Source organism: Erithacus rubecula (genome assembly GCF_903797595.1).
Source record: "Erithacus rubecula genome assembly, chromosome: 14".
Taxonomy (NCBI): domain Eukaryota; kingdom Metazoa; phylum Chordata; class Aves; order Passeriformes; family Muscicapidae; genus Erithacus; species Erithacus rubecula.
This window is the reverse complement of record NC_136666.1, coordinates 10,133,135-10,155,974: the sequence shown is the minus strand read 5'-3', so window position 1 is coordinate 10,155,974 and position 22,840 is coordinate 10,133,135. Positions and strand designations below refer to the sequence as shown.

At 44.4% G+C, this 22,840-nt stretch overlaps 2 protein-coding genes across 4 annotated transcripts in view; one reads left to right on the top strand and one right to left on the bottom strand.

The window, feature by feature from the left end:
* Window positions 1–1,337: 1,337 nt before the first annotated feature.
* Window positions 1,338–10,423, top strand: MESD (mesoderm development LRP chaperone). Its single transcript, XM_079317544.1, has 3 exons — window positions 1,338–1,668; window positions 6,239–6,471; window positions 7,165–10,423. The coding sequence occupies exons 1-3, from the start codon at window positions 1,504–1,506 to the stop codon at window positions 7,427–7,429; spliced, it is 663 nt and encodes a 220-aa protein (XP_079173670.1). The 5' UTR covers window positions 1,338–1,503; the 3' UTR covers window positions 7,430–10,423.
* CEMIP (cell migration inducing hyaluronidase 1) overlaps window positions 1,753–22,840 on the bottom strand; it is a 113,430-nt gene continuing 92,342 nt past the window's right edge. For 2 of the 3 annotated variants that reach the window (XM_079317533.1, XM_079317535.1), the window contains exons 25-29: window positions 21,141–21,345; window positions 20,315–20,401; window positions 19,825–19,982; window positions 18,293–18,393; window positions 14,256–17,734 (exon numbers count right to left, since the gene is read on the bottom strand). In XM_079317533.1, coding sequence (XP_079173659.1) covers window positions 17,607–17,734; window positions 18,293–18,393; window positions 19,825–19,982; window positions 20,315–20,401; window positions 21,141–21,345 — 679 coding nt within the window. In that variant the 3' untranslated portion in view covers window positions 14,256–17,606. Of the gene's footprint in view, window positions 1,767–14,255; window positions 17,735–18,292; window positions 18,394–19,824; window positions 19,983–20,314; window positions 20,402–21,140; window positions 21,346–22,840 lie in introns of those variants that run through there. The other variant, XM_079317534.1, reaches the window with a different exon arrangement.

Below are 22,840 nucleotides of genomic sequence, written 5' to 3'. Positions count from 1 at the left end.
AGGTGAAAGGTAGAAGATTGTGCTATTTGTAATTTAAAAACGTTACCATGAGGAAAAAAATGAAGACTGAAGTGAAATAAGGTTGTGCAGACATCCATGCATACAATTTGGATTAGATAATGGAAAAACAGCCTGTACAAATAAAAAACCCGTATCTTTTTTTTTTTTTTTTTTTTTTTTTTTTTTGGTGGTGGTGGTCAGATATTCTGGAGTTGTATTTTAGTAACAAACAGCATTAATTTTAATACTTTTAGAAGCCTAATATTGCTGAGAGAGTAGTCAACATCAGAAGACCCATGCAGCGCCCAGTTCCCGTCACACAGATCAGCAAACCCGGATACTTTTCATCCTCTTTTTACAAAACAACAAGAAGCACCCCCCACATAGTTTAGATCGCAGGCGCTGGGCCCATCATTTATTTACTCGTTTTACCCTCCCTGCCCGGGCCCTGCAGGGCTGCACCGGGGGCTGGAGCGGGGCTTCGTGCGGGGACAGCGGCACCGGGAGCGGCACCGGGAGCGGCGAGGGGAGCGGCACCGGGAGCGGCACCGGGAGCGGCGAGGGGAGTGGCGAGGGGAGCGGCACCGGGAGCGGCACCGGGAACGGCACCGGGAATGGCACCGGGAGCGGCGAGGGGAGTGGCGAGGGGAGCGGCACCGGGAGCGGTACCGGGAGCGGCGAGGGGAGTGGCGAGGGGAGCGGCACCGGGAGCGGTACCGGGAGCGGCGAGGGGAGCGGCACCGGGAGCGGTACCGGGAGCGGCACCGGGAGCGGCGAGGGGAGCGGCACCGGGAGCGGCACCGGGAGCGGCGAGGGGAGCGGGCGGTGCCCGGCGGTGTCCGGGAGCCCGGGCCGCGCCCAGCCCGGCCCCATCCGCCCGTCCAGCTCCTCCCTGCCCGATCCATCCCGTGCCCGTCCAGCTCCTCCTCCCTGCCCGATCCATCCCGTGCCCGTCCAGCTCCTCCCAGCCCGATCCATCCTCAAGCCTGTCCAGCTCCTCCCTGCCCGATCCATCCCGTGTCCATCCAGCTCCTCCCTGCCCGATCCATCCCGTGTCCATCCAGCTCCTCCCTGCCCGATCCATCCCGTGTCCATCCAGCTCCTCCCAGCCCGATCCATCCTCAAGCCCGTCCAGCTCCTCCTCCCTGCCCGATCCATCCCGTGTCCATCCAGCTCCTCCTCCGGCCCGATCCATCCCGTGTCCATCCAGCTCCTCCTCCCTGCCCGATCCATCCCGTGTCCATCCAGCTCCTCCCTGCCCGATCCATCCCGTGTCCATCCAGCTCCTCCCAGCCCGATCCATCCTCAAGCCTGTCCAGCTCCTCCTCCGGCCCGATCCATCCTCAAGCCTGTCCAGCTCCTCCTCCCTGCCCGATCCATCCCGTGTCCATCCAGCTCCTCCTCCGGCCCGATCCATCCTCAAGCCTGTCCAGCTCCTCCTCCCGGCCCGGCTCGCTCCCCCGCCCATGAGGCGCCGGGCCGCCTCCCCCAGAGCGGCAGAAGATGGCGGCGGCCGCGGGCTGGGCGCTGCTGGCCCTGGCGCTGTGTGTGAGCGCGGCGGCCGCGACCGGCGGCTCCGAGGGGAAGCGGCGGGAGGGGCCGCCCAAGAAGAAGGACATTCGGGACTACAACGACGCGGACATGGCCCGGCTGTTGGAGCAGTGGGAGGTGCGGGAGGCGCCGGGGTCCGCCCGCAGCACGCGGAGGGAGCGCCGCGGCTGCCGGGGGCGGCGGGGCCGGGCCGGGGCAGCTCCGCGGGGCAGCGCCGCTCCGCCGGGGGATCCGCGGGCCCGGGCGGGAGGCGTGCCCGAGCCCGGTGCCGTGTTCCTGTTCCGGGGCTCTGGGTCCGTGTGGGGGGTTTCAGGCGGGCGGCCCGCAGCCTGTCCCGCCTTCCCAGAGCCCAGCGCCCCGCCAGGAGCGCGGTGTCTGCCAGCATCCTCGTCTGCTAAACCATACACGTTATGTGACCGAGGGGTGGATACCAGGAGAAATATTCATTTCACGTTTACAGGGTAGATACGTCGTTGTTTTGGTTTGGTGTTTCTTTCCTATCTTTCCTCATAGTAACAGCTTCTAATTCCAGCTCTCTCTCTCGCCTTCATCCTTATCAGCCGCTGCCTTAACTTTCCTTGGCGGTTTCCTATCACTCTCTTCTCCATGTGTTTGTCATGCCACTGTTAGGTTCTTTTCACTGTGTTATGGTCCATCATCTTCTGATAAATGCCAGAGCACTCCTCAGTGTCATTTATTCTTTCCCGTGAGGTTTTTCCCTGGAATAGTTTGCAAAAAAGCCTGAAGGAAATAAGCGAGAGAAGACTTATGTTTTGTGTAACACCAGTTGCAGCTGTACGTTAAGGTGGAGAAGTGTGTTTTATATGTGGATTATAGATGAAGGAACGGTAAGTGTGGATGCTTGCCTTGGTCCTGGTTGGCAGCTTATGGACTTATTCATCCCATAGATTGTTACTGCATATATGCCTTCAGGAAGGGTGGTTCTTAGAAAATTTAGTTAAAATTTTAAATGAAATTAATAAAAGGCTCAAAGTTCACTTTTCTGTTAGTGGTATCAGCAGGGACCCAGCAGGCCCAGCTGCTAAAATATCAAGGCTTAGTATTGCCCATCTTGAACCAGATTTGGCCTTGTAGGAAAAAATCTTAAAAGGTGAGCATGTCTTCTAAATGAGCTGGCTGAAAGGGAGGCTCAAGTTAATTCTGTTGTGACTCTTGACTGTATATTCTGCTCCAGCCCTCGTGGGTAGGTCACAAGGCTGTGAGGGTTTTTTCTTTTCAGCTGGGCTGCTGCACAAAGGCAGATGTGGCAGAGCAGAGCAGGGACTGAGGCAGGGATCAACCATTTGGGATGTTTGGTCTCCTGGGATGGTCAGCTGCAGGGCATTTTGCCTGGTGGGAGTCAGGACACAGCATGAAAAGCTTGGGGGGATGGTGGCTGGAGGAGAGGAAGGGACATGAGTGCACTTGTTGGAGTGGGATGAGAAACAAAGGGGCCACTGTGAGTTTGGGAGAGAGCAGGAACTGCGCTTGGGAATGAGGGGCACAGGGCATAGGTCTGTACAGAATCAAATGTCATTACTTTCAACTCAGTGAAATTACTCCAGATATTTTTTATTTCCCTGGCAATTAGTCTGAAACCACTGGAGGATGGTGGTTATGACATGCTGGGGTTTGGCTACAAGCCTGAGCCTGTGGCTCCAGCAGCTTTCCCAGCAGGAGCAGCCACCTCTGTGCAGATCTTGTGCTGCCCCTTGCACCGTGTGCATGGCTGCCTGGTGATCCAGGAGAGTGATCTGCTGGAAAACAAGGATAGGCAGCAGGACAAAGGCAGAGCTGCACAGTTACACAACTAGAGCTTGGAGGAAGCCACTGAGGGTGCTTTCCTGATGGAAAGGGACTCTCCTGAAGCCTGGAGTCCTGGGGAGCTGGACACACAACTGAGAATCTTAGTTACTGATATGTCAGGTGCATTAAATAGTTCATTACTGTTCCAAGCTCAGGGTTTCTCAGGCTTGACTCTGATCATTGAATAGGCAAAGCAATTAAGTGGCAAATGTTACTAATGTTTTTAAAAATTGAAATGCAGGACATTTATGAGAAATTTCAGAGAATGGGAGCTGAGGGGAGGACCAAGTGAAGGAATATGCAGTTTTTCCTGTGTCTATGTAATTCTTTCCCTGTGGAACCTCATGTTACTGTTTAAATGAGTGAGTCCGTGTCCTGAGGTGAATTGTATCCCCATTCCTTTGTTTAGGCCAGAAACAAGCTTTGCACCTCTAGAACTAGATCTGGGAGTGAAGGAGGAGAAGGAGAAGCAGTGGAATGTCTGTTTTCAAAACACAGAGATAAGAGCTTCAGCTTTCCTGCTCCTGGGCTGTGTTTGCAGCACGGACAGAGCAGCAGAGAGCTCTCCTTTGCTTTGTAGTTAGTTTTTAGCTAGCTGAGGCAGAGGAGTTCCCCAGACTGTGGCTTTTCTTTTTCTTGGGACTGTTCAAACCTGCTCTGGACTGAAAACCCAGAACACACCTGGAGCTCACAGCTGTGGCCCACCAGGACTGGGATGTGGCATTTTCCAGCAGGAGGGACTGATGGAGACTGAGCAGGCTGAACTACAGCCCACAACAAGGACTCTCTGAATTTGCCATCTCTTCAGAACAGCAAGAGGTCTTATTGTTTAATACTATTCATTTTTTATGTTTGTGAATACTTTGCCTGTTTATTTATAAATAGGTTTTTTTTCCCACTTTTCTCTAAAGAAATGTTTTTGTGAACCATGTGGGGTAGAGGCCACTTGAATCTGCTTTACAAAGTTTGGAAGTTTCCTCCCAAATTTGCCCTAAACCAGGACAGTCTGCTAGACTTTTCAAAGCAAAAGCTTATACTTTTCCTTCCCCTTTTTACCTTTTAGATGGCTTTAAGCACAGCTGCATCACATTTTGTACAGAAAATAATAAATGCCATCTAGGGGAGCTTTTGGCATCTTCTGATAATACTCCCATTCAAACCATAAGAATGCAATTCCAGGAGCATTTAGTTGAACAGTTGAGGAAAAAAAACAGGTAATACATGCTAGTAGCTCATGTTGTCATTATATCCAAAGTCAGTTTCTGTATTTCATAAAGAGTATTTCAAAATGTTTCTTTCTGCCTTTTTCTTTCAAAACTGTGAAATAAACTGGCTTTGCTCTAGTCAAACCAGACTTCAGCTGCAATTTGCCTTTAATTGTGGAGAATGTTTTTCAGTCAATCACATGAGATTTTGTATTTTCACTGTGCTTTACCAATTTGACCATTCTTCAGCTTCCTATAAGATAAGTGATGTTGCCACTTAGTGACAGCAGGGTTTTTCCATGGGCTGTCCTTGCCTCCCAGTTTACTCATTTCAGAAATTTTAAGGCATGTGAACTACTGGAAGGTGTGTTTCAGACTTGCAAAATTGAAACAAAAACATAATTGTAAGGAAAGAAAAGATAAAATCTGAGGCTCTTACAGATTCTGTTTTGTGGTCCCTAAATTTTAAACTCTTCTCCAGAAAGACAAGAAACTGCAGAAATGAGCTGGGGAAAGAACATGGGTCATTTGTGTGTCACTTAGCCTTTGAGGGATGGTCCTTGGGTGTGTAGGAGGATGCTGTTGGGTTTGTGTATAAGCATGTGCAGAGATGTGAGGGTGATGCATTCTGAGATCTGGAAATCAAGCTCACTTTGAGGCCTCTGAAGGAGAATGTCTTTATCTGCTGCTACAGTTCATGTTCCCAATGGAGTGATGCATTTTGAAGTAATGACAACACCTAAAATATCTGCCTTAATTCCTGCTCATTTAGTGGTGGTTGGGTAGATGCCAGTATAAGATTTCTGGGGATTTTTGTAGGGGTTTTTTGTTTGTTTGTTTGTTTTTTACTTTTTAATTCTGTGCTACAAGCACTGTTACAGAAATCAGGTTCTGTCTTAATGTAAGTTGTCACAATGTTCAGCTCACAGTTGTGAGCTCTTTTAAGGGGCAGCAGTCTGATTGTACCTTTCCAAATATTTAAATGTCTGTCAGCCTCAGCAGAGGTATCAAGAGGTTAATTTTTTTCTTTTTTGTGAGAGTGATTTACTCTGGGTAATTATGTTGTCAGACTGTGCATCTGTGCATTAGAAAAGTCACGAAACCTTTAATCAAAGTCTTTCTGTGACATAAGCACACAGAAAATCTGAATACTTGTGGGTTTAATTGTTTAAAGACACAAATTCTTAAATTTAATTCTCAAGCAATCACATGATTCCCAGAAGTGAGTATTGACCTCTGAAAGCAATATCAGATGAATGTTTTTTCATATATGTTTCTATGAGGCTTTTTATTGCAACTTTCCCATTTCATCTCGCATGCATAATAAATATTTTTGAAACTGTGATGAAAAAAGAAACTATTTTATGAGTTTTGTAGGTGGAATTGAATTAGCCTTAAGGCTGAAATATTTCTCAGTATGTGATAAAATGAGATTCCACCTGTCAGTATGAAAATGTGCATCATTTTCAGGGGAGGGTTATAAATGGAAAGGGCACTCTTGGTAAAGTATCTTGAAACAACAGTCACTATTTAATTTCACAATCTCCATCACTCAGCTAAAAATATTTTGTCAAAGCACAGTTATTCTCTGAAGAGAAATTAGCAAAAAAAAAAAAGATCCAAAATATATTTGTGGAAGAGTTGAGTTTAAAGCTTCCTTGTCGTTTTCACAACAGAAAGATGATGACATTGAAGAGGGAGATCTCCCTGAACACAAGAGGCCTCCAGCACCAATAGATTTCTCAAAAATAGATCCAGGCAAGCCTGAAAGCATCCTGAAGCTGACAAAGAAGGGGAAGACTTTGATGATGTTTGTCACAGTGTCAGGAAATCCCACAGAAAAGGAGACAGAAGAAATCACCAGCTTGTGGCAGGGCAGCCTCTTCAACGCGAACTACGACGTGCAAAGGTGAGCTGGTGTGCACAGGGATAAAGCTCTTGCCTTTGCAGAGCCCTCTCTTTCTTCCTGAAAACCTTTTTAACTGTTCATCCTTTGCTGTTCTCCATCATCCATTCCTGTTTCTGTTTCTTTGTCAGTTGTGACAAAGCTTGTGCAGAAACCTCTTCAATGCTTATGCACTATGTGTGTTTGTACAGCCCAGATTCTTTTTATCTCACTATGGTTCAGCTATTTATCAGTTCTAGCTGCAGTGGTTTGCCTCTATGTGCTTGGTGGGAAGTATCACACTCTAAAGACTTGTCACCACAAAAGGCTTTTTGTTTCCTTACTAAAAAATGGGACTCTTTTTGAGAGAGAAGCATCATTTTGAAACAGAAGAATGTTGTGCTCTTGTATGGAGGCTGAGAAGGGTTGCACTAAGTGTATAAAGCAAATTTAATGCTTGTTAGTGGATTTTACACTTTTAAATTAGTTCTAAATTTGTTTCCTTATTCTTACTTTCTTGGTTACTCACTGATACACTTCATACATTTTATTCTTAAATGTCCTAGGAGGTTGTTCTCCTGTCCCCATCCCCAGGCAATGACTAGACCATCTTCTTGCTCTTAGGCATGTGCCTCAGTCATGGAGGCTCTCTGAGAAAATGCTGAATTGTTTGCAAAGTAGAGAGTTAACTGAAAAAAATATGGATTTTTCTTCTAGGTTTATTGTTGGCTCCAATCGAGCCATCTTCATGCTGCGGGATGGTGGCTACGCCTGGGAGATCAAAGACTTCCTGATAAATCAGGAAAGGTGTGCAGATGTTACTCTGGAAGGTCAGGTTTATCCTGGCAAAGGAGCAGATGGAAATGAGAAAGTGAAAAACAAAACAAAACCTGAAAAAGCAAAGAAGAAAAAAGACGCAGAGAAGAAATCTAACGGTGTCAAAGAGGACAACCGAGCAACCAACCAGAGAGAGGAGCTATGACAGCCACGGTACCAGACTGAGTCTGCTCTGCTGCTCCTTGGAAGGAATCTGCTGAGGAGTCCTGGGCTTTGGGGAGGAAGGAAGCAGAGACTACTGAAGCTTAAATTTATGTTGAAATTCACCAGTTTACTCATTGCTGTTGGCCATTTGTTTAGTTACAGGAAAGGTAATGCTTCATGTCAGCAATTCACTGCTTTGGTTTGTAATTATTTTATGCTTTTGTTCTTGTTTAAAACTAGCATTCAAATCTGTGTGTCTAACATCACAAATTTAATTTAAGTGGAAAAGAAGAATGATGGTTTCATAATACACTGATGTTCATCTGCAGTAGCTATGTCCATCTTGGGTGTGCAAATCATGGATTCACAGCTGCTGTCAGAGTGCCAGGTGCAGTGTGAAAAGATTCTCTTGGAATATGGTTTGATAGACACAGTTGTCACAAAACTGCCCAAAGTTGCAAAGAGTAGTGGCCAAAGATGCCTGAAATTATGGGGTTTAGGATATGTTTGGTTAGACTGCCTGTTTCTTTAAAATTAACTCAACCCATTGTGTCCCAGGAAATCTGTGTCAGTGCTTAGGAGTGTGATGGACTCGAGGCAGGAACTCAGCTAATGCACTCCAGATCTGTTCAGGAGGGACCCTGTGCCCTTCAGAAGGGAATGGAACTGCAGCACCTGCACCAGCAGTGTCAGGGAGAAAGGTGAAGATGAATCCAGGGCATTCAGGTTCTCCTGCTGCTGAAGGACTGTGCCTGTGGAAGCAGCTGTTCTGTGTGCCCTGTTACTCATGCAGTGAGCTGGAAGAAACAGCTTTAACTCTGAAATTAATTTGGTTTGCTGATTTAATGATTTGTTTAAATATTTGGAAAGGCGCAGAGTTAAATTTGGAGTTGGACATTTCCCTTACTGATGCTGATCTGGTCAGATTTTGGTGGGGTTTTTTTCTTGGTACAGATTCCTGACTGATGTGGTTGATTGTAAATGATCATTTGATTTGAATTCTATGAAGCTGGACATATGGGAGCCAATATTTTGTATAACTGGGGAGGTTTTGTTATTACTCAGATTGTTTTCAAATGCTTTGCTTAGAATTGTTTCTCTTCTGCCTTACTACCAGTTAGGGACTAAAGGCACCAAGTAGTGTGGTCCACATCATTTTGCAGAGGATGAGCACAGTATCACCTGTCTTCATTCAATCCTGGGATGGTGTTACTTTTTCTTTAAGGTGCTAAAATCCAAGTGTTTTGGATAAAAGGTCCTAATTGAACCATAATGGTTGATCTTGTGGAATACTTCAGTATCAAAAGTACAAAACTGTGACTGAGTCCTTGTCCTAAAATAAAATATGTCACTGAACTTACTGTTTTGCAGAGTAGTAAAACCTTTTAAATAGATCTGCATTTGGTTATGTATTCAAGAGGCAGACTAACTTATCTTTGGTTTCTGTATGTAAGGACTACATGATATTGATGAAGGTTCCAGTTGATTCATTTCATTTAATTTTAATTATATTTGTATGGATTTAGATTAAAGAAACCTTTGCAGCTACACTTCATTAAACAGGCCTGTACCTGTTTGAGTGGAAAATTAAAATTTGTTTCTTCAGGATTAACTATTACCTTTTATATTCTCCTACTAATGCAGATGTGCAGCAGAGTTGAGAAGAGTCTCAGTAGATATTTGGATAGTTGAGATGTGCAATCCAATTCTTATGTATAACTAATTTATCATTTGGTCACATATTCTGGGTTAGCACCACCTTTTTTTTATAAAAATTATTGCTTCTCGTCTCAAGGGAAGAACAGGCCACATGAAACTATAAAAATTAAATATAAATGAGTTTTCAAAGTTATGGTATAGAGGTGATAATTCAGATTTTGATAAGAAAGGCATAGAAGTGCAGTTTTGTATTCCTCCTAATGTTATTTCCTTTTTGATCAGATTGGGTTTGAGACTGTTGGACAAACAATTGCTACACTGTGGCTATAGCCCAGATTTTGAGCATATTTACTTCAGTGTCATAAATCTACATTTACAGTAGATTGGGTCTTTCCCCTTTGAAGTTAAAAGGAGCTTTGTTGAAATTGAACCAGCCAATGCAGGTATGTCTTGTGCCACACAGCTTAATCAAATTTCAAAGTGTTTGGTTTTTTTTGTTTTTTTGGGTTTTTTTTTTAGGTTTTTAATCTGTGTGATGACTTGGCAGTTACTTTCTGATATAAAAAACAAAATGCTGCCTTCACAAAATAAGTTTCTTCTAATCTTCCTTGTTTCTTCTCCCTTTTCCATGCTTTACACTAAACAAATATTGAGATATACCAGTAAGTGTAACATGGCAGTCTGGCAGGATCTGCTTTACCTCAGCCAGTCTTTCTCTGCTATCACAGTTCATTAATCAAGAATAACTTAATTGCCTTTTAAAGCTGGTAGAGTCTTTGAGACAGTTGTACTTGTCCTGGGACAGTGTTACATAACCAAATGTTTGGTGATGATTTAAGAATCCCAAACCCTATTGATATATATTGATATATATATATATATATCAAATATCCTCCAAAAGTTACAAAAGCCAGGAATATTCTATGAGTACCTCAGAGGATGAAGTCTCCCTTGGAGGCTTATCAGGCTTTCAATAACAGATTTTTTGGTTCCACATACAGGACATTCAGATACCTCCTTTAAAACTAATTTCAACCAGTAGGGTGGTAATTATAGCTCTTACTATTTCCTTTTTTTTTTTCAGTTTTATGCAGAGGTACATGGGAAATCATCTGTTTTCATGACAGTGAAATATCTGCTGCCTTCCTCCCAGGATAGTGGTTTCTCTGTTCTAGTGCTATAACTAACTTTTCTGAGCTACTATTAAATTTTTAACCCAGCTGTCCTACTCAGAAAAAAGAGTTTGTCAGTGATGCTACACAGGATGTGGTTGCACTTTGTGAAAAATTTCCAATGGACAATCAACTTTTTATGTAATAAAATACTGGAACAAATATTCTGGATTTTGTTGATTTGGGGTTTTCCCTTAAACTGTTCTGACACAAACTACAACAGCATTTCTGCTCTTAACTTAGAGTGGTCTAAGCATTTCTCTGAACAGTCAGGTCAGCCTTGACTTCCAAGAGAATCTACTTTTCTATCACTGTTCCTGAACTCTTTTCAATTTTGTCCCAAAAAGGAAATCATAAATTAAAACACAGAACAACCTGCTTTTATCTGGTATTTGGCCACTCTTCTCCACGGGTTTCTGGTAAGGCTTATAAAGTATTTCCATTCTTTTATCTCATTTCCTTTTTTAATCAGGGAGTATCACTGCCTTTTCCAGGGTTTTTTTAACTGCATTGTGTATTTATAGAAATTCAAAGAACCTGTGCCTGAATAGAGGAGATGCCTCTGTGTTTAAAATGCCAAATTCATTGGTACTGTCATGTTTTTCTTACATTAAGATTGCCATCCTACTAGAATCCACCGATACCCTGCTATTTGATAATTCTTACTCTGGATAAAATGAACTATTTTTGAGTATCACTATTTTTTTATCTTTTATACTGTGCCCTTTCAACAGGACAAACCCACTGAACTCAGATAGTGCCAAATTGCCAGGAAGGAAAAGAAGGAGGAAAATCACTGGGAATTTTTGGGTGATGGTATTTTTGTCCTGCAGTAGTCAGGTGGTGGAGGGGGTTGGACACCTGGCTCTGGAGCAGTAGAACTCTGTGCAGAGCAGTTTTTGATTAGCATTTAAAAAGCTGCTGTGCCACACAGCAATCAGGCATTGCACTGCCAGGCTTTAGGACAGATGGGAAATGCTTTGTTCCTTTCCTGTGTGATGCTGCTTGACAGACAGTGTTGATACTGGCTGGGTTATCAGTGCCATTATATCCATTGTTTCTGTGACAGGAGAACCAGATCTGTTAACCAGATCATTTAACTTTGCAGTAATAATGGTAATCATTATTTTTAAATCGGTGTCATGTGTGTTTATTATTATTGTTAATATTATTATTACATAGACATTGATATTTTGGGAAGGGAAATGAGACATTTAAAGGAGCTTCAGCCTCTTCCCCATCTTATGGGCAAAGGCTACAACTTCTCAGAAGCAGAACCTTTTCCTTTCTTACTCCAGAATTGTGCCTCTGTTGCAGAGGGACAGAAGACACCTTTGCTTTTTACCCAAGAGTGACTGGAATGTTCTAATTAATGGAGTTTATTCCCTTAGATAATTTATTGATACCTCCAAAACCCCATGGGCCCATCTTTACTGCCTGTAACATCTGCTGCTTTTAAATTATCAGTTGTGTCTGAGCAGAGGCTGAACTTCTGTGTTGTCACGCTGCCCACTAATTCTGTGGGAAACACTGACCAGAGCATTGAGCACTCATTAAGTCATTAATATTTAAATCAGCTCGGCTGCTTTAATTGGTGGCAGGTTACATGTCACCAGGGCTCTGTGTGCATTGGAACAGCAAAGCCCTGGAATTTGCTTGCAAGGTGCAAGGATTGAACAGCACCATGAAGTGACCTGGTTCTGGCTGTAACTTACATAAAGTTTCCTCTGTAGGGAGGAAGACTGAATTATGCAGAAATAATTGTAGTGCAAGGGTGTATTGAAAACAAGATCATTGTGAGCACTTGCTGAGTCAATACAAAAATAAGCAAAAAGGTTTAACAGGTGTATTTATGTGGCCATGCTATTATTTTGAGATTAGGTGTATTTATGTGACCATTGCTGTTATTTTTGAGATTCATGCCTGCAGACCATCTTGTATATTTGGGATTTTTCTAACTTGTCCTTCCTGCAACTCCATTTCATTCAGCTTAGTTTGAAAAACAGTTAGAAATGGGTCAGTATTCATCCTCCCATCTAAAATGATATTTCATAAGCGTCCACAATAGTGCATATTTGAAATAATGTAAGACTTTTATATGAGTATTTTAATATTCATCCCACCAGTTGTATCCACAGCCATTCCCTGTGCCTTGCCAGCCCTTGATAGTCAGCTGCTGTCTTTCAGGTGCTGTACAGCATGTTAATCACTGTGTGGACTTCAGATAATTGCACTTGTAATAGGATGGAGTTGCCAGGAGCTTAATGGAAGCACAGACATGCAAATGCTTTGGCATTTAAGACAGCAGTTGAGCACAAGATCTTGAAAAAACAACTGTCTTGCCTTTAATGTGGGTACCAGGTAGTTTGTTGTGAACTAATGAGCTGTGTAACCTAATGAGGGCAAGACCACTTTCCTTTTAATCAGCATTCCTCTCAGCCTCTGTTCCCACAGAGCATCACCATGTTAGCCAGAGTGCTCATTTCTCAGATAACCCAGCTAAGGCCTGAGGTGTATTTCAGCCATGTTGCTATTTCTGGCAGTAGTGATAAACCAGGACAGCCTCACTTTCTGGGATGAGAAAATCAAGTTTAGATTTGTAATTAGAGCAGACTGTGTTCAAGAGATGTAGCTGTAGCACTTGAACGCTGGAGTAGTCTATAGGAAAGCAGAAATCAATGAGCTGCATTCACTTCCTTGGGTGTTGCTATCAACTGACAGGGCCTTTGCTTTCAGGGGAGGTACCTGCTTAAAGAAACATTATCCTGTGCTACTCACACAGCAGGAGAGGAGATGGGGTTATGGTGGCGCTGGTCACTTCATTGTCATCTCACACCCTCAGGCAAAGGAAACGATTTATTTGTAGGGTGCTTCCTGTCGAATCCTGTCACTGTTCCCTTACCACACCCTTGCCACGTCCTGATAGTGCTGAGACACTCCAGCTGAGCCTTACACTCTAAATTCCAAATAGATCCGTCTGCAGGGTGCTGCAGCTCTCCCTGGTGCTCTGGTGTTGAGGCTGTACAGCGAGTGACCACTCACATCGCCCTTCCAGGCTGGAAAAGCCGGGACACCGCAGCAGAGGGGATGGACTGGTGCTCTCAGAGTCCGCAAGGGATGCAGAAAATGGGTTTCACTATATTTGGGGGCGCGGGCAAGCGGAGAGTGCTGCGCTCGGTGCCCGGAGAGACCCGCGGGGAGTCCCGGGAGCGGCCACCAGAGGGCGCGCGGGGACAGGGAACGGCCGGGACAGCTGAGAATAGAATAGAATAGAATAGACTAGACTAGACTAGACTAGAATAGAATAGAATATAGAAATTTAGAATAGAATATAGAATAGAATATAGAATGGAATAATATATGAGGCATATAAAATAAATTCTATTATAATGTGGCATTTCTGGACATATTTCAGCAGTCGGCTTTGGAATGCTTGGTTGTTGGACTCAAGGACCTTTGAGGTCTTTCCCAAGGTAAATGATTCCGTTCTCCTCTAGTCTATAATATCTTTTAATAATTTGTATTATCTTCATAATATATAATCTAAAGATTAAAATAAGTTATATTTTATTTAACATATTAAGTTATGGGTTTTTTGCTTTTCAATCTTACATAAGAGATCGACTCAGCCATCACTGGTCCCAAATACAGATGCACACACACAGAGCAGCAATGGCACAGCAGTGATGTCTGCCTGTGTGCTGGCAGGAGTTGAGGTGGGGGGAACTCTCTTCACATCTTCATTTGAGTCCCTTCTGTGCATTTCCAGTTTCCTGGGCTGTCACCCAAGAGTGCCCACCTGTCCCAAATACAGGCCTTTCTCATGGCTGTAATATCCCCTTCCCATCCCCTTCTCTTTCCCCTCTCTCAGCTCCTGCAGCTGTGACCAGGCAGTGAGAGGTGCTGTGGTCTGTGTGGACTGGCCAAAAAACTGCAGACAGGGACTGCTTGACCCCTTGGGTCTTGTCTTTTGAAATAAGTAGGGAGACAAAAATAAAATAAGAAATTTGCACTGAATATTTATTTTGATAAACATTGTGTACTCCAAACAACTACATGTTATTTCAGTTGTAAGCCACAATCTTTTGGAAACAACGTCCCAAGAGCTCTTGTCATCATAAACCAGACAGTTAATGCACCACCAGGGTCTGTGGACATAGAGAGCTTTCAAGTGCAAAGCAGATTATCAGAGAAGACACATTGCCAACCTCCTTAACAAACTGGACAATGCTCAACTGCAGTAAAAATGCTTCATATGTCTGCAATTTAGTTGTCTTAGTGCCATTGTAATAAATTAATAGAAAATATATCTTTTTTTTTTTTTTTTCATTGGAAAGTCTATAAGAAAATGTACAAACATCTAACTCCGAAAAAGGACCAGCTGTTTCGGCGACAGGTAAAACAAGCAACTGAACAGAGGAATAAAACCCAAACATCCCAACAAACAAAGAGACAAACAAACAGAATGCAATCAAAACAACCTCACTCCACCAATGGCAACTGTCTAGGCAAACATGGAAACATCTGCAGAAATGCAACCTTACAGAGAGGGTCAGTGCAGCTCGTGCAGGGACTGTGTGGGCAGAGGGTGAGCTTTGGGAATTCACTGCTCAGAGTGCACCTGCAGAACAGCCAGAGACTGAGCAGGAATCATTTGGCACCAAGCTCTTGCTGACTGGCCATGGCACCAGGCTCCATCCTGTCTCCAGAGGACTCAGGGATGCTCCAGGCCCTGCAGGAGCCCTGGGCATTTCCCTGTCCTGCACACTGGCAGCCTGCAGTGATTCCCTGCACAGCACAGACCCTCCCCAGCTCCAAAACAGCCCCCAGGTGACAAACCCGGCACCACAGGACAAGCTGCTCAGGTTTACTCTCTTAATAAGGTAAGCTCTTTTAGAAAAGGAAAAGAAAAAGGTTTTTCCTGGAGCCAAGTCTGGTATTTTCACCCTGAGAATTCCCAAAACAGTAAAATCAGAAGCTACACTTCAACAGAGAGGCAGCATGCTCCCAGAAGCTGAACAAAGCAGTCCAGGGCACAGACCCACCTGGTGGGATGCTCTGCACACTTAGAGGGAGCAGGAGAGGGGAGATGGCTGTGGAGCACTGCAGTGGGCAACCCCAGCACTGAGGCTTGTACAAAGCCAATTCCCACATCCCAAGCCTGGCTTTCCTGCCCACCATCTGCTAAGAGCTCATGAAGGAAATGCTCCTGCTTTGGTCCAGCTCCTGGGAGCAGTGTTCCACCAACACTGCTGCAAAGGCATCAACAGCACTGGCTCAGGGCAGGAAAAGGTTTACACAGCCCAAACTGACAGACCCAAGGGAATTCCTGCTAGCCCCTTCCCTTGACTTCATGCATCTGGCACTCTTTTGGCCATCACAGGACATCAGATAAACATTTTGGATGATCACGGTTGAAACACCAGTGAGACTGACTCTTCAATGGAATAATTTGTGAAATTCCCAAACTATCATGATTTTGGGGGATAGACAACCCACCTTATTTCCCTTTTACAAATGTTGCTCATTCACTCTGTAAATGCACAAATGCCCAAGGAGCATCCATTACCAGACTCCTGTTGGGAAGCTGGGAGGGAATGCTTGGCTCTTCTTCTTTTTTTTTTTTTTTTTTTTTTTTTTAAATGCAATATACATGACATTCAGTGAATTCAAAACAGTTTTGTAGTAAGTCTGAAAATAATATTTCCAGTTTCAAAACCCAGGAGAGGCTTGAGGGGAATGTAACCTACAGTACAATCTGAATTTTGTTCACGCTTGCTTTGACATTCAGAGCAACTGATTTAAACCAGCATCTGCCCAGCCATTGGAATGACACAAAATCCTTGCTTTTTAGTCTAACTTCAAGGTAGCATTTTTGATACTGTGGTGGGGAAAAGAACAACTTAATTAGATAAACCAAATAGCCATCAGCAACTGAAATCATTTATGTGGCAGTGGGGACAGGCAGAGATAAAGTGGGAAAACAATCCCAAGTCTTACTGGCAAGATTGACATTCTTTAAAAAGCTTGTCATGGTGTCTTTCACACTTCCCCCCTGCCCTTAGATTTCTAAGAACAGCCACAGCCTCCAGAAACGCCTTTGTGGTATTTCTGGGCAACTGACAGAAATATCACTGAACACTAGAAATGCTTTCAGTGTTTTACAAGATAATGTTTAATTTCCCAGCTTCAAGAGAGGCCCCTGTAAGGTCCTGATTCACTCTGATCTGCCTTCAGTACACAGCTATTGGTTTAAATAGGGAAAGGAGGTACAAGACATCCAACTAGTGCATTGGGATTCCCACTTTAGTTCTTCAGCCACCTGGAAAGATCTCATGCAGGTCTCATGTAACTCTTACAGGAGGACCAGGACAATATCTGAAGCCTGAGGACAAGATCAGAAAGCAGCACAGCAGAGCAGTCTGATCCTGTTCCCTCTGATGTCCTGGGAAAGGCAAGGGCAGCTGACCCAATTTGATGTTGAATAAGGTAAGTCCCAGTATTCCTGGTCAAAAATTGGAAACCTTGAATTGGGATAGCTTTAACCATAAACTGATCCTGAATGTTGTTATACAGAGGGAAAGGCTGAATGGGAAAAGCTGAGAAAATTCATGTGCTAATTGACATTGCTCTCCTTCTAGCCTGCAGCTGCTTGTTGATGGAAAATTTCTTATTTGCATAACCTCCTTGATCCATAGGAAAAACGCAGTTTTCTGAGGAAGCAGAAATAGGTGGTTCCATCAGTCTCTGTTGGCATGTTTTGTCCACTCCTTCTGTCATTTCTTCCCCAACTATGTGCCGTGGGCTGCATGTACAACACACACCCCAAAGAGCTTGATCAAACCCCACAGAAGCTTTAAGAGAAGTGCTTACTGTCCCAGCATCCAGAAAATCACTCAGATCCACTCTTTCCACCCCAGATTGCCAACCAGTCTTTGAGCTGGCATCCACGTCTGCATGAGCAGCTAGTCACACTATGGAAAAGAAAAAGTCTTCAGACAATTTAGGGGCTGGTAGAAGCAACAATCCATGCTGGTCTTCAGACCAAGAGCTTCAGACCAAGAACCCTCCAAGGGGCAGCACTGGCGTCAGTCTGGCAGGAGGAGCAGCTCAGCCCTTGGTCAGTGCAGGCTGGGCTGCAGCACAGAGCACTCCCTGGCCACGGGGCAGGGAAGCAAGGAGCCTTCCTGGCACAGTGACACTCTAGCTACTTACACTGGGATTTCTTTGTGACAGCAACAACAACAACAAGAAGCCGCTGCCCGGCGGCGCAGGCGGCGTCCGTCCGTCCCTCCGTCCGTCTGTCCTGCGGGCAGTGCTGGCGGCCAGCAGCACAGCAGGGTCTCCTCACAGCTTCATCTTCCTCTGCACAGGGATGGGCAGCGCTTGGAAGATCTTGGCTGAGTCCTGGCTGGTGAGCAGCCTCACCCAGGCGGGGCGGAAGCTGCCCTTGAAGCCCACAAAAGCCATTTTCTCTGCAAATAAAGCAGAGGGTTGGGAGTGTGCCAGAAACCACCTGAGCGTGGAGGGGGCACAGGAGCCATGTGTGCAACACACACACACACACAGGGGACCCTGCCCAGAGCAGCAAGGTGCACATGGAGCTGGGTTCTAATTCCAGGGGATGCCCTGAAATCAATATGCTTGGTGCTATCAAGGTGCAAGAGAAAACCAGCTACAAACGAGTTCAGACAAGTAAAAAAAAATCCTGGTGTGGGGCATTTAGTGGGTGAAAAGGCTCAATATTTCTATTATTAAAAGGTCTTTTTATCTAAAATTAATCTGGAAAATCAACCCACTGAATTGTTTATTTCTAAGAAAAACTGCCAGATTGTGTTTTCTATTTACAGTTTTAAACTGAGCATGTTACCCAAAGCTTCAGTGGATACAACCTTTTTAAATAAATAAATTACTGTTTCCAGGATGTTTGAGCACATGCTGGTAGAAGCAAGAAAGGCAAAATTTAGAAGCAGAAAAAAGGTCCCTTTACTGGAATAATGGGAGGTTAATAAGGAGTTTTTAAAAACTGTTACCTTTTAACCTAAACCCCTCTCCTGCTCCAAGTTTCTCCAGTACTTTAGTCCATGGTCCTCTTGAAATGAATCTTCCTTTAGATGTCACCAGCACGATGGAGCTGGAGGAAACAAAGAGATGTGTAAATGGATGCAGAGTTAGAACACATTCCTTGCTTGCTTGCCCTGAGCACTGGTAACTCCTGCCTGTGTGTTCACACCCCCATGAACTGCAGTGGCTTCAGCTTTAATGCTTTCAATGCTTTCCAACAGTTTGGTCATAGGTTATTTTTCCAGTCATGCAAAACCCATTAGAAAGCAGAGAAATCATTTTTTTTTTATTTTTTCACATGGTTTTCTAGGAGGTTTTAAATGTTTCCAACCTGCAGCTCCATCCTGCTTTGCTCAGGGAGACTCATCTTCTCCCTGGGATGCCCTTAGCAAGTCTCAAATAATTTCTTGTTCTTTCATTAGCAGGAAAAAAAATCTGAATAAATTCACTTCTCTGAGACTGTTATTGGCCTCATGCTTTTCCTTTCAGCATGCTTCTGTTTAAAAAGTGTGTTAATATTATTACTGCTACTCCTGATCAGGAACTGGATTTAGCCAGGATTGGGAATTTTGTAAAGCAGGATAATGGCCTCCCTTAAAATAATTCTTATTTTTTATATGAAAGAAAAGTGAGAAATTACCATGCTTCCCTGAAGTAACTATGTGATGTGATTTTTGAAACCACTAGAATTATTTAAGACAATAGAAACACATCTGGTTGCACCTGCATGGCACTCAGCTCAAGCTTGCCCCAAGCCTCTAGAGTAAATGCCAGAACAATATCCTGCTGATCTGCCCACAGCTATTTCAGATGGTTTGTCAACAAAGCACTCCTATTTGTATGAAATGTTACACACCAGATTTCAAATCCAAACAGATTAAATAACAATTAAATATATTCACTTCCCACGAGCTCTCCACAAGCTAATGTGGGAACAACCCCTTTGGTAAAGGGGTTTCTGATGTGGTTCCAATTCTCCCTCCAGAAGAAGCCACTGTCCTCCAACATGCAGGAACACCTTTTGGCTATTTACCACCTATTTCCAAAACTCTGCCCAAACTTAAAATACAAAATAATCCAGCCTTTAGGTCTGGGCAGGGGAACATGCAAAGGGGAATGTATTTTATTAGTGGAATTATCTGCAACTTGAAAAAATGTACATGCAGTAAAAAAATGCAAGCTGTGCACATCTGTACAGATGAGTGCTTTGTGAATTTAAGTCTGCAGTTTGTCTATAACCCACAGCATAAATGTAGCTCTGTAATTTGTTAATCACATACTGCCCTACAAATTATCTGGAGCTCAATCAGTCCCTGAATCAGAATGTTCATCCTGCTGCTGCCTGCATGTCCTGCACACATTTGGGCTCCTTTGGAGCCATCAGGCACAAAAATACATTGGGTGCATTGCTCTGCTGCTGGGTGATAAAAGCCAAGAAAAAGATGAGTGTTGTGCATCATTCCTGTAATTGCACCTTAGAAAGAACAGATTATTTACTCACTGATCTTTGATGTTGTTGACATAATTCTCTATCTGTGCTGGGATTCCTTGCAGAATGGAGTTTTTGAATGTTGCTCGATCAACAACTTTTCCTTGGTGTCCATCAATCACAACCAGCTGGATACCCTCTTCAGTGAGGAAAAACCTGACTCCCTCGACCTGGGCAGGGGGAAAAATATTCTTGATCTCTCACAGCAACACAATTGCAAACAACCCCCTGTAAGAAGCACTGACAGTCTTGAGTCACAGACTGCTGCTCTATTCAAAGGGCAGAATTCCAGGTCTCTGAGGTCCTGGTTTCCAGCCTAGTAGAAGATACAGCCTTCTTTTTGTCTTTTTTTTTTTTTTTTTTTTTTTTTTTTCCCAAAATACAAAGCAGAAATGACCTGACTTTAACTCCCCATGGTAACTTTGTGAGCACTTTTTCCATGAAGATAAAGCAAGTGCTATAGAATTGCCCCCCATTAAGTTTGTTGAGAGGATCTGCTCACCTCAATGTATGCAAAGTCATCCCTCAGGTGGAAGTACTGCTTCTTGTAAGTTTCTATTTTCACTTCAATTAGGTGGTCCTTGGTCTTCTGTTTGCAAAATGAAATAAACAGGTTTTCTAGTGAGAATGCCCATTACCTGGATGCTGCATTTTCAATGAAAACATTTCAAACCTTGAAATTCAATCAACATGGAAGCTACATAATAAGCACTGACTTGCCAAATTAAATTGCTAATGAAACTGGGCACAATGGGAACCTCTCTGCTCATCCTGTCACCAGGAAAATTGTTTCACTGAATAGCAGAGTGATTCTCAGTTTGCAGAACTGACACATAATTCTCCCAGGCTTTGCTGTGTATTCCTGTTTCAAGAGGAAAAATCCAAATAACAGATAAATACCCCACTTCCCCCCCTCCCCCAGAACCAGACTGGGAACAGGAGATTGTTTTTTGCATTACATAAATGAGAATAATTCATCTCCACCATTCAGTCCCCTGTGTGTCACTGCTGTTCTTACAGCCTGGAGGAGCTGGAGGCTCCAAAATCACATTGACTGGACCAACCTGTTTTCCAGCTCATCAGTTTTCACCCTGTGCTTTCAAGAACAGCATGTCACACCAGAGTCCCAAAATACCAAGTACACAGCTTGCAATGGCTCTCTGCACATTGCAATAATCTGTTTTATATTATTTCACCTGCTGAACCATCTCAAAAAATCAAGCACAGCTTCTACTGACCCTGGCACAAAGTTTTGCTATGTCTGTGGGCACAGTATGTGCCAGATCTACATGAGCAATGATTCTGTGATAAGAAATCAGCTGCTTTACCAGTTGTGCACTGGAGAGCTTCTTTGGCATTGGAACTTCCACTATTGGTGTCTCAATGTACTTGGGATAAGCTGTGGCTTCACAGTCACTGACACCAGCTGTCTTTGGGATCACAGCTTTGATCCTTATTCGTTCACAGCCCTTTACAGAGCAGAAAGCAAATTTCTCCTTCTCATTTTGAGCTTTGAGTTTCAGGAACAGCAGCCTGCAGGCAGAAGAAAAAAAAAATCAATCAGCATCCTTCAAACTTTTTGTGCATAAACATACTGAGTTTTGGCGGACTCCTATGCTCTGCAATAATTTTCATTGCAGCCCTTGGTGCCTTGTTCTATAGTGCCCAATATCCCACATGGAAATAAAAGGGAACACTCATCTCAGAAAAGGTTTAGGGATCTCACAAAAAGTAAAACAGAAAAATCATATAATGTCTGAACACCTTCTGAGCTCTATTCTCTACTGATACATATATATAGAAATACATGCTTTGTATTTTAGACCTTCCTTCCTTCCTTCCTTCCTTCCTTCCTTCCTTCCTTCCTTCCTTCCTTCCTTCCTTCCTTCCTTCCTTCCTTCCTTCCTCTCCTTCCTCCTTCCTTCCTTCTTCCTTCCTTCCTTCCTTCCTTCCTTCCTCCTTCCTTCCTTCCTTCCTTCCTTCCTTCCTTCCTTCCTTCCTTCCTTCCTTCCTCCTTCCTTCCTTCCTTCTTCCTTCCTTCCTTCCTTCCTTCCTTCCTTCCATTCCTTCCTTCCTTCCTTCCTTCCTTCCTTCCTTCCTTCCTTCCTTCCTTCCTTCCTTCCTTCCTTCCTTCCTTCCTTTCCTTCCTTCCTTCCTTCCTTCCTTCCTTCCTTCCTTCCTTCCTTCCTTCCTTCCTTCCTTCCTTCCTTCCTTCCTTCCTTCCTTCCTTCCTTCCTTCCTTCCTTCCTTCCTTCCTTCCTTCCTTCCTTCCTTCCTTCCTTCCTTCCTTCCTTCCTTCCTTCCTTCCTTCCTTCCTTCCTTCCTTCCTTCCTTCCTTCCTTCCTTCCTTCCTTCCTTCCTTCCTTCCTTCCTTCCTTCCTTCTTCCTTCCTTCCTTCCTTCCTTCCTTCCTTCCTTCCTTCCTTCCTTCCTTCCTTCCTTCCTTCCTTCCTTCCTTCCTTCCTTCCTTCCTTCCTTCCTTCCTTCCTTCCTTCCTTCCTTCCTTCCTTCCTTCCTTCCTTCCTTCCCTTCCTTCCTTCCTTCCTTCCTTCCTTCCTTCCTTCCTTCCTTCCTTCCTTCCTTCCTTCCTTCCTTCCTTCCTTCCTTCCTTCCTTCCTTCCTTCCTTCCTTCCTTCCTTCCTTCCTTCCTTCCTTCCTTCCTTCCTTCCTTCCGTCCCTTCCTTCCTTCCTTCCTTCCTTCCTTCCTTCCTTCCTCCTTCCTCTTCCTTCCTTCCTTCCTTCCTTCCTTCCTTCCTTCCTTCCTTCCTTCCTTCCTTCCTTCCTTCCTTCCTTCCTTCCTTCCTTCCTTCCTTCCTTCCTTCCTTCCTTCCTTCCTTCCTTCCTTCCTTCCTTCCTTCCTTCCTTCCTTCCTTCCTCCCTCCCTCCCTCCCTCCCTCCCTCCCTACCCTCCCTCCCTCCCTCCCTCTCCCCTCCCTCCCTCCCTCCCTCCCTCCCTCCTCCCTCCCTCCCTCCCTCCCTCCCTCCCTCCCTCCCTCCCTCCCTCCCTCCCTCCCTCCCTCCCTCCCTCC